Below are 15,382 nucleotides of genomic sequence, written 5' to 3' on the forward strand. Positions count from 1 at the left end.
GTTTAATATCTTTATCGATGATCTGGATGAGGGGATTGAGTGCTCCCTCAGTAAGTTTGCAGACAACACCAAGTTGGGCGGGAGTGTTGATCTGCTCGAGGGTAGGAAGGCTCTGCAGAGGGACCTGGACAGGCTGGATGGATGGGCCGAGGCCAACTGTATGAGATTCAACAAGGCCAAGTGCCGGGTCCTGCACTTCGGCCACAACAACCCCATGCAGCGCTACAGGCTTGGGGAAGAGTGGCTGGAAAGCTGCCCAGCGGAAAAGGACCTGGGGGTGTTGGTCGACAACCGGCTGAACATGAGCCGGCAGTGTGCTGGCAGTGTGCCCAAGAAGGCCAATCGCATCCTGGCTTGTACCAGAAATAGTGTGGCCAGCAGGACTAGGGAAGTGATGGTCCCCCTGTACTCGGCCCTGGTGAGGCCGCACCTCGAATACTGTGTTCAGTTTTGGGCCCCTCACTACAAGAAGGACGTTGAGGTGCTGGAGCGTGTCCAGAGAAGGGCAACGAGGCTGGTGAGGGGTCTGGAGAACAAGTCTTATGAGGAGCGGCTGAGGGAACTGGGGTTGTTTAGCCTGGAGAAAAGGAGGCTGAGGGGAGACCTCATCGCTCTCTACAACTACCTGAAAGGAGGTTGTAGTGAGGTGGGTGTTGGTCTCTTCTCCCAGGTAACAAGTGATAGGACGAGAGGAAATGGCCTCAAGTTGCGGCAGGGGAGGTTTAGATTGGATGTGAGGAAAAATTTCTTTCCTGAAAGAGTGGTGAAACATTGGAACAGGCTGCCCAGGGAAGTGGTGGAGTCCCCATCCCTGGAGGTATTTAAAAGACGAGTAGATGAGGCACTTAGGGACATGGTTTAGTGGGCATGGTGGTGTTAGGTTGATGGTTGGACTCGATGATCTTAGAGGTCTTTTCCAACCTTAACGATTCTATGATTCTGTGATTCTATTTTAGTTGCCCTCTGCTGGACTCACTTCCAGTTTGTTAGTAGCTCTCCTTTAGCTCTGAAAATCCACATTTTCTGCACACATATACAGGGCTGTAGGCTTAGGTTCTGCTACTGTGTTATAGTGCAATTATTGACAGGCTGTTACATAATCATATACATTAGACTTAACTACCCAGGCAAAAAAATTAATAATGATAAGCTATGAAATAATGGAATTGGTTCCCATAGAAAATGTGGGTTCTGTTTTACACTAAAAACTGGGATAGATAAAGCATTAAAAGAAATATGTTGAGAAACACTATGAAATTGATTGGGGAATGAAATGAAGAACTCTTCTATTTACAGTCTTTTTTCATCTTTTTAAAACCACTTTCTGTCTCTCTAATACTCTTGTGATCTCTTGTGTTTAGCCTAGGCCATTCAGCCCTCCATTGACCTCTAACTCAAGTCTGCCACCTGCAGCTCCCTTGGCACATGCAGAGAGCATTTCCTCAATATCCTCATCTGCTTCCCTCAGTGCAGCAAACACACCTACAGTTGGTAAGTTAAATTAACCATTTTAACTCATTTTAGAAATGGTATATTTCTGCCACTGAGTTCCACCTGTTAGGAAAACCATTCCTTGGAGTTAGTTGTTCCATATGTGAGTCCAGTCTAGGTACTTCAAGCATCCTTTGCAATACCTGCTTCTAAATGATACTGAGAGACAGGACAGTGTTTTTGACTAGGTTAGACCATAGTTCCAGTTATGGCATGTTCTTTAGTGAAATATTTTTGAAAATTCAAATATTCCATGAATTTGTATTTGGTGTGCTTGTATATCCATTCATCAAGCACAATGTTATCATGTATTTGTTCAGAAGATGTTATTGTATAGGTACAGAAATATTTTGGGATAGTGATAAATTTGAATTAATATAAATGTTCATAAAATTGAGTTCTTTTTATGTTATTTTTATTTTGTTTGTTATCCTGTAATTGCAGTTTCAAAAAAAAAAAAATGGAACTAATGCATCTTTTTCTTCAAGTTAGTGAAGTATATAAGCTAAACAGAGGTGTTTAATAAAAGCAAAACAACCAACCAAACAATAAAGATGAAAAGCAAATCAGTCTTCCGGTGCTGCCACTAATTTCAGAAGGTTTTCTCGTGTTTTTAAAGTCAAGTCCTTCAGTTATGATATTTGATTATAACAAATAACAAAGGAGACTTGTGGGAGGGGGGGTTTATTTGTGTTTTTTTTAAAGACATTTTAACCTGTTTCTTTAGCAGAATTGAAGTATTTCATTCCTGAACACTATTACCACTTTTAGTCCCAAGTTAAATCAGACTCTTGAGTTAACACTCAGTTATCTATGAATGTTACTGATGCCAAGGATACTTCACCCAGGCTCAGCACCTCAGAAGACATCTGCACAGCTTCTAGGGAGTTCTGCATTGAAAGCAATGCAGCTGTTTCCACCCTGTGCAGGACCAAAGCTAGTAAGGTCTGCCTAGCCTTAGCTGCTGCAGTGCTGGCACAGTTCAGTGTCCACCAGTTTCCCAAATGCTGAGAAGCATCATAGAAAGATAACTGATATTTTGGTTGCCAGAGTCCATCCAGGCTCACTTCCTCAGGCATCAGCACTGGTGCCAAGGAACCAGAAGTTGGTGGCAGCAGCATCAATAGCCCCAGCTCTGTGTGTATGTGTTATTGGAGACAGTGACAGAGTGAAATCGTGAGGTGAGGGAGGAGGTAAGGAGGTATGTGCTTGACACCAAGGTTTGACATGGTTATTAACCTGGCCTAGCAAAAATAAACAAGGCCAGTTCCATCTGCACTGATTGTATGAATTAAATAGTCCTGGAGAGCTGGGAAGGGTAGTGCAGACGGCTGATTGATTTTGGGGCATGAGGATATACTCTGCACTACTGTCTGTATTCTTTTGGCTTTTGCACAATCCAGTGTTTCCCTTACCCCATTTGTTCTGAATAATGGAGAGTTGACTATAATTATCTTGTTCCAAGTGAACTTGTAGGCATGCATAATTGAATTTCTTTTATGCTTTAGCCTTGTTTTCATTTGCAAAGTATTTTTTCATATATTAAATTGTTTAACATCTATAACATCTATTTTTGCTTGAAATATTTTGTTTTCTTGCAATGTTTTGTTTCATTTAAACGTAATAGAGGATGATCTTTTGATTGGAACACTTCCTACAATTGAAAAGCTTTGTGAGACACCACCAGATATTGTACTAGAAGCAGATTTACATGTTAACTAATCATCCTAATGCACTACAGCTAATAATATTGTATTTCTTTTGAAACAAATTTCTCCAGCTATTTATGGTGTCTAGCAGATACAAGTAGCTTGAAAGCTCAACTACTTAACAAGTTATATGTTGCTGAAGTCACCAAAACTTGATATAACCACTTTTATACAACATAATCTTCCATCTATTCCCCCCCAAGACAAGCTGAAAATTGGTCTTGTTTATTCAGTTTGTCATTACTACTTTCTTGGAAGAAAGGGAATATATTTTTACTGTGACAATCCTTATTCTCATAAGACAAGTAGATAAAACCATTTCTATATTTCTAAATAATACAAAGCTTTGAAGATACAGATAATAAAGATATTTTTAATACATTTTATTTTTATGACAGCAGTTTAGCCAATATTAAAATTACCTGAATCATTGTTCTTAAACTGAACTAAAACCATTTGATCAGACTTACTTATTTGCCCTTTTTATGGCCAATGATGCAGTCTTTTATTCTGCAGTTTGGCAACCTCCTCGAGTGTGTCAATGCAACTGTTTGCATGGTTGTGTCATTAGCTCTTGAGTCAGCACAGCTGAAGGGCTGTTAACAGTGGTTGGGGCTGAGGCAAGTGGCAGGGCTGAGGCAAGTGGCAGGGCATCAAAGCCAGATTTGTTGGCGCTGATGAAGGTCCTAGAACTGGACCTGTGAGCTGGACTGCAGCCTGAGATACAGCGAGTCCACCTTGGCACAGCTCTGTGATATCCCGTCCCTCTGAGAGCTTGCAGCAGGCATGTGATACAGACTGTTTCAGCAGTGGTACAAAAAATTAGTAAGATGCTCTCCACTATGTTACCGCACTAATAAAAAGATAGAACTTTCCAGTATTGTCTTTTATATTCAGTACACATATAAAACACTACTGAAAAGTAAAATCCCATGACAACCGGTGTCCTGGTTTCGGCAGGGATAGAGTTAATTTCTTTTCTAGTAGCTGGTACAGTGTTTTGGATTTAGGATGAGAACAAAGTTGATAACGCACCGATGTTTTAGTTGTTGCTAGGTAATGCTTACACCAGCCAAGGACTTTTCAGCTTCCCATGCTCTACCGACTGAGAAGGCTGGAGGTGCACCAGAAGCTGGGAGGGGGCACAGCCAAACTGGCCAAAGGGACATTCCATACCATGTGACGTCATGCTCAGTACATAAACTGGGGAAAGCTGGCCGGGGGGGCCGCTGCTTGGGGACTGGCTGGGCATCGGTCGGCGGGTGGTGAGCAATTGTACTGTGCATCACTTGCTTTGTGTATTATTATTATTATTATCATATTATTATTATCATTTAATTTCAATTATTAAACTGTTTTTATCTGAACCCATGAGTTTTTCTCACTTGTGCTCTTCCAATTCTCTCCCCCATCCCACCGGGGGAGGGGGGGAGTGAGCGAGCGGCTGCGTGGTGCTTAGTTGCCGACTGAAATTAAACCACGACAGTCCTTTTTGGCGCCCAACGTGGGGCTCGAAGGGTTTGAGATAATAACAGGTTAACCGGAGTGTATTAAAGAACTTATATCTGTTAGTAGTTGTGGGTCACAATGTTGGTTTCTCTGTTCTCAATATTGATTTGTATAATCTGCATCGCGCTCTTTTTCCTGCTGTACATGTTAAAGATTGGTGTTGGGTTTTGCAGTTTGCTGTGGTCTGCAGTGAATAGTAATGTCTCGCTTGTGAGGTTTGTTTTTAGAACATTGACCTTGACGTTAGTGTGGTATGTAAATTTCGCAATGAAGCCGTTACTGTACCACGGAGACCATTTCGTGGAGACAACTAGCAATTGCAGTAACTTTTCTGAGAGTTTTTTTACGGAGGAAATACAGAATGGCAGGGTCACTACCTTCTTCTATAATGTTTCCTCCTTCATTACAGTAATTTTTCAGTATTTTGAACAGCCTTGGGCAGTTAAGATACTTCTATTAATACTTCTTGGGAATATTGTTTTGGTTTTGTCTAAAGTTGGTAAGCAATTTAAGAATATCATCCAGAGATCTGCCCCAAGGCTGAATAATTATGAGTGGCAGGGTGTGTGGGACAAGATGGGCAAGTACCTAGGCCAATGGGCACCCCCAGTGTTTTGGAACTTCACCCCAGAGCAAGTGCGGAATCCTGAAAAGTTAGTAGAATATTTGGACAAAGTATGCTGTCACCCTGGCAACTCCAGAGAGATGCAGATCATTGCAACGTGCTGGGGCCTGGCCCATGCCTACCGAGCCCTGTTCAACACCATTCAGTGCCCTCAAAGGGAAGGGAAGGTCTCTGGCTCTGACAGTAAAACGACACGCACTGCGGCCACTCAGACCCGGGCAACGCGCCCTGCGGCCACTCTGACCCCAGCGACATGCCGTGCAGCCACTCCGACCCCGGCAACAGGCCCTGCGGCCACTCCAACCCCAGCAACATGCACTGCAGCTACTCAGACACCGGCAACAGGCCCTGCGGCCACTCAAACCCGGGCAACACGCCCTACGGCCACTCCAACCCCGGCGACAGGCTCTGCGGCCACTCAGACCCCAGCGACATGCACTGCAGCCACTCAGACCCCGGCAACATGCACTGCGGCCACTCAGACCCCGGCGACATGCACTGAGGCCACTCAGACCCCGGCGACATGCACTGCGGCCACTCCAATCCCGGTGACAGGCCCTGCAGCCACTCCGACCCCGGCGACATGCACTGCGGACCCTCCAATCCCAGCGACAGGCCCTGTGTCCACTGCGACCCCGGCGACAGGCCCTGTGGCCACTCCAACCCCGGTAACATGCACTGCGGCCACTCCAGCCCGGGCAACATGCACTGCGGCCACTCCAACCCCGGCAACAGGCCCTGCGGCCACTCAGACTCCGGTGACATGCACTTGCACTGCGGCCACTCCAACCCCGGTGACATGCACTGCGGCCACTCCAACCCTGGCAACACGCCCTGTGGCTGAACCAAAGAACCAGCCTGTGCCAGTATCAGTCGCCCCTGTAACACAAGAAGAAGTTTTGGAAGCGGAAGTCGGCTCGTTTAGTAAGGGAGGAAGAAGCTGCTTCTGAAAGGGAACCGGAGGAAGAACTGTATGAATACCCTGGAGAAGGCCATCACGAGAACGGGAGGAGGAGAGCCGGCCACTGATCGGGGAGGAGGAAGAGGAAGAACTCATAAACGAGGCAGTGACCACCCGATCTCTATCCCTGAGTGAGCTGCGAGATATACAAAAAGATTTCAGCCGTTGTCCAGGCGAGCATATTGTCACCTGGCTGCTCCGATGCTGGGATAATGGGGCCAGTAGCCTGGAAGTAGAGGGTAGGGAAGCCAAGCAGCTGGGATCCCTTTCTAGGGAAGGGGGCATTGACAAAGCAATTGGAAAAGGGACACGTATCCTCAGCCTTTGGAGGCGACTCTTGTCAAGCGTGAAGGAAAGGTATCCCTTTAAGGAAGATGTCATATGTCGCCCAAGCAAATGGGCCACCATGGACAAGGGTATCCAGTACCTGAGAGAATTAGCTGTGCTGGAGGTGATTTATGATGACCTGAACAATGAACAACTATCCAAAGATCCAGATGAAGTCAAGTGCACACGACCCATGTGGCGGAAGTTTGTAAGGAGCTCACCATCGTCATACGCCAATTCATTGGCAGTGATGACCTGGAAAGATGGAGAGGAACAAACAGTGGATGAATTGGCTAGTCAGCTCTGGCAATACGAGGAAAGTCTCTCTTCCTCCCTCGTCTCGGCTGTGGAGAAACTGTCCTGGGAGATCCAGCAACTCAGAGAGGATAGGTCCTACTCCTCACCTGTACGGACCAGTATCTCAGCTATTAGGAGTCAGCGTTCTTTTGCTCAAGAGAGAGAATATAAAGGGTACACACCACGGGGCACCCTATGGTTTTACCTGCGTGACCACGGAGAGGACATGAGGAAGTGGGATGGGAAACCTACCTCAGCCCTAGGGGCACGGGTACGTGAATTGCAAGGGAAAACAATCACAGAAAGAGGTTCTTCCAGGAAAATTGCTGCTCCAGTTTCCAGCGGGCAGTTCCCCAGAAAGAGTAGAAGGGCTGATCTTACTCTTGATCTTAATGAAGAAACTTCTGACTCATACGTACAAGAAATGAGAAACGAGTACTGTGATGAGGACTAGAGGGGCCCTGCCTCCAGCCAGGGGGAGGAAAGGGACAACCGGGTTTACTGGACTGTGTGGATTCGGTGGCCTGGCACATCAGACCCACAGGAGTATAAGGCTCTGGTAGACACCGGTGCACAGTGTACCCTAATGCCATCAAGCTATATAGGGGCAGAACCCATCTGTATTTCTGGGGTGACGGGGGGATCCCAACAGCTAACTGTATTGGAGGCTGAAGTGAGTCTAACTGGGAATGGGTGGCAGAAGCACCCCATTGTGACTGGCCCAGAGGCTCCGTGCATCCTTGGCATAGACTACCTCAGGAGAGGGTATTTCAAGGACCCAAAAGGGTACCGGTGGGCTTTTGGTATAGCTGCCTTGGAGATGGAGGAAATTAAACAGCTGTCCACCTTGCCTGGTCTCTCGGAGGACCCCTCTGTTGTGGGGTTGCTGAAGGTCGAAGACCAACAGGTGCCAATCGCTACCACCACAGTGCACCGGCGGCAATATCGCACCAACCGAGACTCCCTGATTCCCATTCATGAGCTGATTCATCGACTGGAGAGCCAAGGAGTGATCAGCAAGACCCGCTCACCCTTTAACAGTCCCATATGGCCAGTGCGGAAGTCTAATGGAGAGTGGAGACTAACAGTAGACTATCGTGGCCTAAATGAAGTCACGCCACCGCTGAGTGCTGCTGTGCCGGACATGCTGGAACTTCAATACGAACTGGAGTCAAAGGCAGCCAAGTGGTATGCCACAGTTGATATTGCTAATGCGTTTTTCTCAATCCCTTTGGCAGCGGAGTGCAGGCCACAGTTTGCTTTCACTTGGAGGGGTGTTCAGTACACCTGGAACCAACTGCCCCAGGGGTGGAAACACAGCCCCACCATTTGCCATGGAGTGATCCAGACTGCACTGGAACAGGGTGAGGCTCCAGAACACCTGCAATACATTGATGACATCATCGTGTGGGGCAACACAGCAGGAGAAGTTTTTGAAAAAGGGAAGGAAATAGTCCAAATCCTGCTGAAGGCCGGTTTTGCCATAAAACAAAGTAAGGTCAAGGGACCTGCACAGGAGATCCAATTTTTAGGAATAAAATGGCAAGATGGACATCGTCAGATCCCAATGGATGTGATCAACAAAATAACAGCCATGTCTCCACCAACCAGCAAAAAGGAAACACAAGCTTTCTTAGGCGTCGTGGGTTTTTGGAGAATGCATATTCCAAATTACAGTCTGATTGTAAACCCTCTCTATCAAGTGACCCGGAAGAAGAACGATTTCAAATGGGGCCCTGAGCAACGACAAGCTTTTGAACAAATTAAACGGGAGATAGTTCATGCAGTAGCCCTGGGGCCAGTCCGGGCAGGGCAAGATGTAAAAAATGTGCTCTACACCGCAGCCGGGGAGAACGGCCCTACCTGGAGCCTCTGGCAGAAAGCACCAGGGGAGACTCGAGGTCGACCCCTAGGGTTTTGGAGTCAGGGATACAGAGGATCCGAGGCCCGCTATACTCCAACTGAAAAAGAGATATTGGCAGCATATGAAGGGGTTCGAGCTGCTTCAGAAGTGATCGGCACTGAAGCACAGCTCCTCCTGGCACCCCGACTGCCGGTGCTGGGCTGGATGTTCAGAGGGAGGGTCCCCTGTACACATCATGCAACTGATGCTACATGGAGTAAGTGGGTCGCACCGATCACACAACGGGCTCGAATAGGAAACCCCAGTCGCCCAGGAATCCTGGAAGTGATCATGGATTGGCCAGAGGGCAAAGATTTTGGAATATTGCCAGAGGAGGAGGTAACGCGTGCTGAAGAGGCCCCAATGTATAATGAACTACCAGAAAATGAGAAGCAATATGCCCTGTTCACTGATGGGTCCTGTCGCCTTGTGGGAAAGCATCGGAGGTGGAAAGCTGCTGTATGGAGTCCTATGCGACAAGTTGTAGAAACTGCTGCAGGAGAAGGTAAATCGAGCCAATTTGCAGAAGTAAAGGCCATCCAGCTGGCTTTAGACATTGCTGACCGAGAAAAGTGGCCAGTGCTCTCTCTCTGTACTGACTCATGGATGGTGGCAAATGCCCCGTGGGGGTGGTTGCAGCAATGGAAGCAGAGCAACTGGCAGCGCAGAGGCAAACCCATCTGGGCTGCCGCATTGTGGCAAGATATTGCTGCCCGGGTGGAGAACCTGGTTGTAAAAGTCCATCACGTAGATGCTCACGTACCCAAGAGTCGGGCCACTGAAGACCATCAAAACAACCAGCAGGTGGATCAGGCTGCTAAGATTGAAGTGGCTCAGGTGGATCTGGACTGGCAACAGAAGGGTGAGTTATTTCTAGCTCGGTGGGCCCATGACACCTCAGGCCACCAAGGAAGAGATGCAACATATAGATGGGCTCGTGATCGGGGGGTGGACTTGACCATGGACACTATTGCGCAGGTTATCCATGAATGCGAAACATGCGCTGCAATCAAGCAAGCCAAGCGGTTAAAGCCTCTCTGGTATGGAGGACGATGGCTGAAATATAAATATGGGGAGGCCTGGCAGATCGATTATATCACACTCCCACAAACCTGCCAAGGCAAGCGCCACGTGCTTACAATGGTGGAGGCAACCCCCGGATGGCTGGAAACATATCCCGTGCCCCATGCCACCGCCCGGAACACTATCCTGGGCCTTGAGAAGCAAGTCCTATGGCGACATGGCACCCCAGAAAGAATTGAGTCAGACAACGGGACTCATTTCCGAAACAACCTCATAGACACCTGGGCCAAAGAGCACGGCATTGAGTGGGTGTATCACATCCCCTGTCATGCACCAGCCTCTGGGAAAATTGAACGATAGAATGGACTGTTAAAGACTACACTGAGAGCAATGGGTGGCGGGACGTTCAAACATTGGGATACGCATTTAGCAAAGGCCACCTGGTTAGTCAACACGAGGGGATCTGCCAATCGAGCAGGCCCTGCCCAGTCAGAACTTTTACGTACTGTAGATGGGAATAAAGTCCCTGTAGTGCACATAAAAAATATGCTGGGGAAGACAGTCTGGGTTATTCCTGCCTCGGGCAGAGGCAAACCCATCCGTGGGATTGCTTTTGCTTGAGGACCTGGGTGCACTTGGTGGATAATGCGGAAGGATGGGGAAGTCCGATGTGTACCTCAGGGGGATTTGATTTTGGGTGAGAATAGCCAATGATCTGAATTATGTGATGTTAAGTACTAATTATAGTTATAATAGTTATACTAATAATACACAGATATACTAACCATACTAATAATATTATATGCCGTACTAATGTTATTACAATAAGAATCACCCAGACTAATGAAGAATAACTTCAGTGAAACCAAGCAAAGCACAGTGATGATGGTACCAGAACTGACTTCAACATGAAACAATCCAACACCACATACCATCTCCATTTTTCCTGCCCTGAAAGATTATTATGACAGATGGAGCCCGAAGTCATGGACTAAATGAACTCACCGAACATTTTAGAGGGATGGCCCACAGACGAAGGGAATGATATCTCTGTGTGTGTGTGTGTGTGTGTGTATATATATTCAAAAAAAGGGGGGTGGTGATTAATGAAAATGTACTGGAAAATATGAGACTTGAGCATGACGCAGATGGTATAGAATAAGGGGTGGATATTGTCCTGGTTTCGGCAGGGATAGAGTTAATTTCCTTTCTTGTAGCTGGTACAGTGTTTTGGATTTAGGATGAGAACAAAGTTGAACAAACGCACCGATGTTTTAGTTGTTGCTAGGTAGTGCTTACACTAGCCAAGGACTTTTCAGCTTCCCATGCTCTACCGACTGAGAAGGCTGGAGGTGCCCAAGAAACTGGGAGGGGGCACAGCCAAACTGGCCAAAGGGACATTCCATACCATGTGACGTCATGCTCAGTACATAAACTGGGGAAAGCTGGCCGGGGGGGCCGCTGCTCGGGGACTGGCTGGGCATCGGTCGGCAGGTGGTGAGCAATCGTACTGTGCATCACTTGCTTTGTGTATTATTATTATTATCATATTATTATTATTATCATCATATTATTATTATTATCATTTTATTTCAATTATTAAACTGTTTTTATCTCAACCCACGAGTTTTTCTAACTTGTGCTCTTCCAATTCTCTCCCCCATCCCACCGGGTGGGGGGAGTGAGCGAGCGGCTGCGTGGTGCTTAGTTGCCGACTGAAATTAAACCACGACAACCGGTTTTGTCAATTATACATACACATTTCAAAAAGCCTTTGCTGAGGTCTGAGTTGATTTTTATAGCTATGCATTGGAACTTTGTTGTGTAGGCACAGGCATCTGTGAAGGCTGACGCAGGCCTGGTAATTGTTTTTCTTGTAAACTGGTATGCATTTCCAAGTACCTCCAAGGTACTCCCAGAATCTTTACTATGTAAACATTAGAAAACTTTGCAAAATACTTCTCCAACAATTTCTGCTTGGGAATTGTAATCTTTGTTGGCTGAAATAGTTAAAGGAATGTTCAACAGTTTACTTATGTGGGGTAATATTAATGTATGTGCATTTATGTTCATATATACTGTAACTGAATTCTTTGCATTTCTGTGACTTTTATCATACATTTTTCCATACTATAAGCATATAATAGGGAGGTTTTTTAAAGTATTGTGGTTAACATCCAATTTCTTTTGGATCTGTTGACTTCAGTTTCATCAGTAGCCATTTTAATGCAGTGTTCCTCTGTCTCATATGTATTTCCTTGTGTCTGTCCATTTACAAAATGTCATACTGATAGACCTGTTTTTTTAGGCTGCTGAGCAGTGTTTTGATGGTGTGATTGTTCTGTACTATGTTTATATTTTTCTACGTGCTTTTCAAGTAATACTTCAGACTCTGCTGTGACCTTGATGGTAGTAACCTCTTGTAAAAATGACAGGTGTAGTCAACCATTCTGAAATCTGTTGCTAAGCTTTTTGAAAATTAAACCTATACACTGTATGTATTCTAGGTGTTTCACGCGGTCCCAGCCCTGTCAGCCTTGGAAACCAGGACACCTTGCCTGTTGCAGTAGCCCTTACTGAATCTGTTAACGCCTACTTTAAAGGAGCAGATCCCACAAAGTTAGTTAAATAGTGAACTGTTTTGAATGTAATAAGTTACAATAAGAAAACACACTGGTTCTACTTTTAATATTTTTGGGGAAAATGTATATACATTAGAAGGGGGATTTCACAGGGGTTTTTCCCCTGATATAAGTGACAGCAGTGGCTTATCACTCTCTATTGGCTTGCATCCCACTAGGAGTTCATATATCCCTGCTTTACAAAAATGTGTTCAATGAGAACACTGAAAATGAGAAGGGTTTTTATTATAGTCAGGCAGGTGCTACATGTAAATTTGAGCAGCTTAAAAGCACCTCATTCCCTCTGTCACATTGCTTGCTATGCTGCTTAGGCCTTGCCTAAGCATAGTTGTGCCATGTTTTCAAAGCCTGAAAAATATCCACCCATACTACTGTATGCTTAACCAGCTAAACTTTTTTTTTCTTATTTCACCTGACTTCCAAGTTGAAAGTGATAGTACATTGTCATAGTGCCACATTACCCTCATTTGAAATTGATTTTCTGTTTTGAATTCAGCTTATCAGATTGTAAAAGTGCGATTGCTTTAAAATTAGTATTAAAACTAGTTAATGAGTTAGTTAATTAGTTAACTAGTTAAGTCAGTTAATGAGTTGCAATAAAACTGATGTTTTCATTCTCTTCTAGATGTATTGTGAAGATCACTGGTGATATGACAGTATCATTCCCAAGTGGGATTATTAAAGTCTTCACCAGCAACCCATCTCCAGCTGTGCTCTGCTTCAGGGTAAAAAACACAAGCAAACTAGAGCAGATTCTTCCAAATGCACAACTTGTATACAGGTTTTGTATTTTATTTTTTTTAATATAATAGTAAACTACATGATTTGTAAAATGTGAATTGTTGTATATGTAAATCAGGATTCTCTACAGTCTTGTTGATTTGCTTATACATAATTTAATTTCCTGAACTAATCTTGTTTAGCTCAGTTTCTCACCACTGCCACCATTAAAAATTTCAGTGATTACTGGACTTGAAACTTATGCTGAATATAACAGGAGCCATAAAAAATAGTTTGCAAATGTAGCTGTGTTTTTTACACACATTTTATAAATGAAATGGTTTAATAAACTCTTTTAAAAAAAACCCAAACATTTTTTTCTAATCAAACTACATGAACAATATAACTAATTACAGATATGGAGAAAAATTAGATGTCAAAAATAGGACACTAATATTGTCATATGGATTTCTTTATACAGTAGTAACAATGGTAAGATTAAATTATGAAACAGTAGCCTTAAATAGAAAACAAGTAGTAAGAGCTACACCTAATCTCATTTGTCAGTTACTAGTGTATTTTTTAAGCTGTATCATTTCTAGAGTAGATCAGATCCATTACATAACTGTATCTCTCAAGTGTATAGCAGCATGCTTAGGAGAATCCTTAAGAAAAAAAGCTGCTGGTTGAGTAGGATAATTGTTGAAATCACAGCATTTGGACATCTTTTCCAGGGGGGAAAAAAAAAAGAAAACAATTGTAAAAGCAGATAATTTGTTTCAGCTGAGCAGTTTCTGTTTCATTTATTGGAGAAATTATTTGAAAACCAGTTAAACACTTCTAGATGCTACATTTTTTAAATTACTGAAATTACTGAAATAACTTGAAATAATCAAACCGCGTGCATGCATTCTTTTGTATTTAATTTCATGTTGATCATTCATACTTAATGTAATGAATGATTCATACAAAATTAAATTTATCATTCTTTGACATGACAGTTTATAACTGAAATGTTAGCAGAGCCATATCTGACAGTGAATTATACTGAAAAATTATATTTTGGAAAAAAGTGAATATGTCTAGTATTCTTGTCTGAGTGCTGTAACACTTTACCTCTAATTAGAAAGGATGCATGTACTGGATATTTATGAAGTTAAACCTGTATGGTAATAATTTGACTTTTCATCATATACTGCAATGACTGTCATTTGCTTAGTATTTATAGAGATGGAACTTTTTAATTTGAGTGATATTTGTGGAGACATCAGAATTTCTGTTTTGAATTACACTTGGTTGTGGAGCAGCAGCAGGATTTTGCTACTGGTTTCATTTGTTTAAATTTTGGAAGGCCTCTGTGATAAGTGTTTATCTATATATTTTACTGAAAATGGACAGGCTACTGGTATATAAGTCACTGTTCTAGGACATTCAAGCCATTGCAGTCATATTTACTGTGTTCCAGGTGCTCGTTTTCAGCTTTCACTCTGCATGCCTCCTTAGGGATGGATGCAGTTCCTCTATGTATCCACAGATGATCCATGGAGCTCTTTGATTCTTAAGTGATTTGAATTTTGTTTCTGAATCGGTTTTCTTAAAAGCTTCACCCTTATTAAAAAATAAACCTGATGCAACCAGAGCTGAAAATATTCTTGATCTGCAAAACACCTTTTCGTACTCCAGTAGGTCCCAACTAGGATTTTGCTTCTGCAGTCATGTGCACTCTTACCTACATATAGAAATGATATAATAAATTGTTACTAAGATTGAATGTAACTATAAGTATCTGAGAAACAATTGTTTATAATTTGAAAATCACTTTTAACTGAAAAAATTTTAAAAGCTTACACTCTCTATAAACACGTGCAAGTGTGGTAACACATACAGCACAAATCTTAATTCAGTGTATTAGTGAAGCTATGTCATAACAAAAACTAATTATGATTTTAGGATTTATTCCAAATTGGATAACATTCCTTTTCAAAGACCGCTTTCATCCCCACCTTCCACACATTCTCACGGCACCCGATTGTATTAAAATTGTGTTTTATTAAATGTAAAATCCAAATTCGGCATTAAATCCATCTTGTGATGCAGATCATCAGTGGAGGAAACTCACTGCTCCACAACCTGGAAGGAGAATTTTTACCAGGTGCAACAAGCAGTTAATTTGTC

General features: G+C 43.7%; 1 protein-coding gene across 1 annotated transcript in view; it reads left to right on the forward strand.

Moving 5' to 3' along the window:
• The window catches only part of LOC143172196 (F-BAR domain only protein 2-like), a 135,228-nt gene that overhangs the window by 105,970 nt on the left and 13,876 nt on the right, over positions 1-15,382 (forward strand). The window contains exons 19-21 of the mRNA XM_076361440.1: positions 1,362-1,491; positions 12,353-12,464; positions 13,113-13,268. Of these exons, the coding sequence (XP_076217555.1) occupies positions 1,362-1,491; positions 12,353-12,464; positions 13,113-13,268 (398 nt within the window). The remainder of the gene's footprint in view (positions 1-1,361; positions 1,492-12,352; positions 12,465-13,112; positions 13,269-15,382) is intronic.

This window comes from Aptenodytes patagonicus, chromosome W (assembly GCF_965638725.1).
Source record: "Aptenodytes patagonicus chromosome W, bAptPat1.pri.cur, whole genome shotgun sequence".
Taxonomy (NCBI): domain Eukaryota; kingdom Metazoa; phylum Chordata; class Aves; order Sphenisciformes; family Spheniscidae; genus Aptenodytes; species Aptenodytes patagonicus.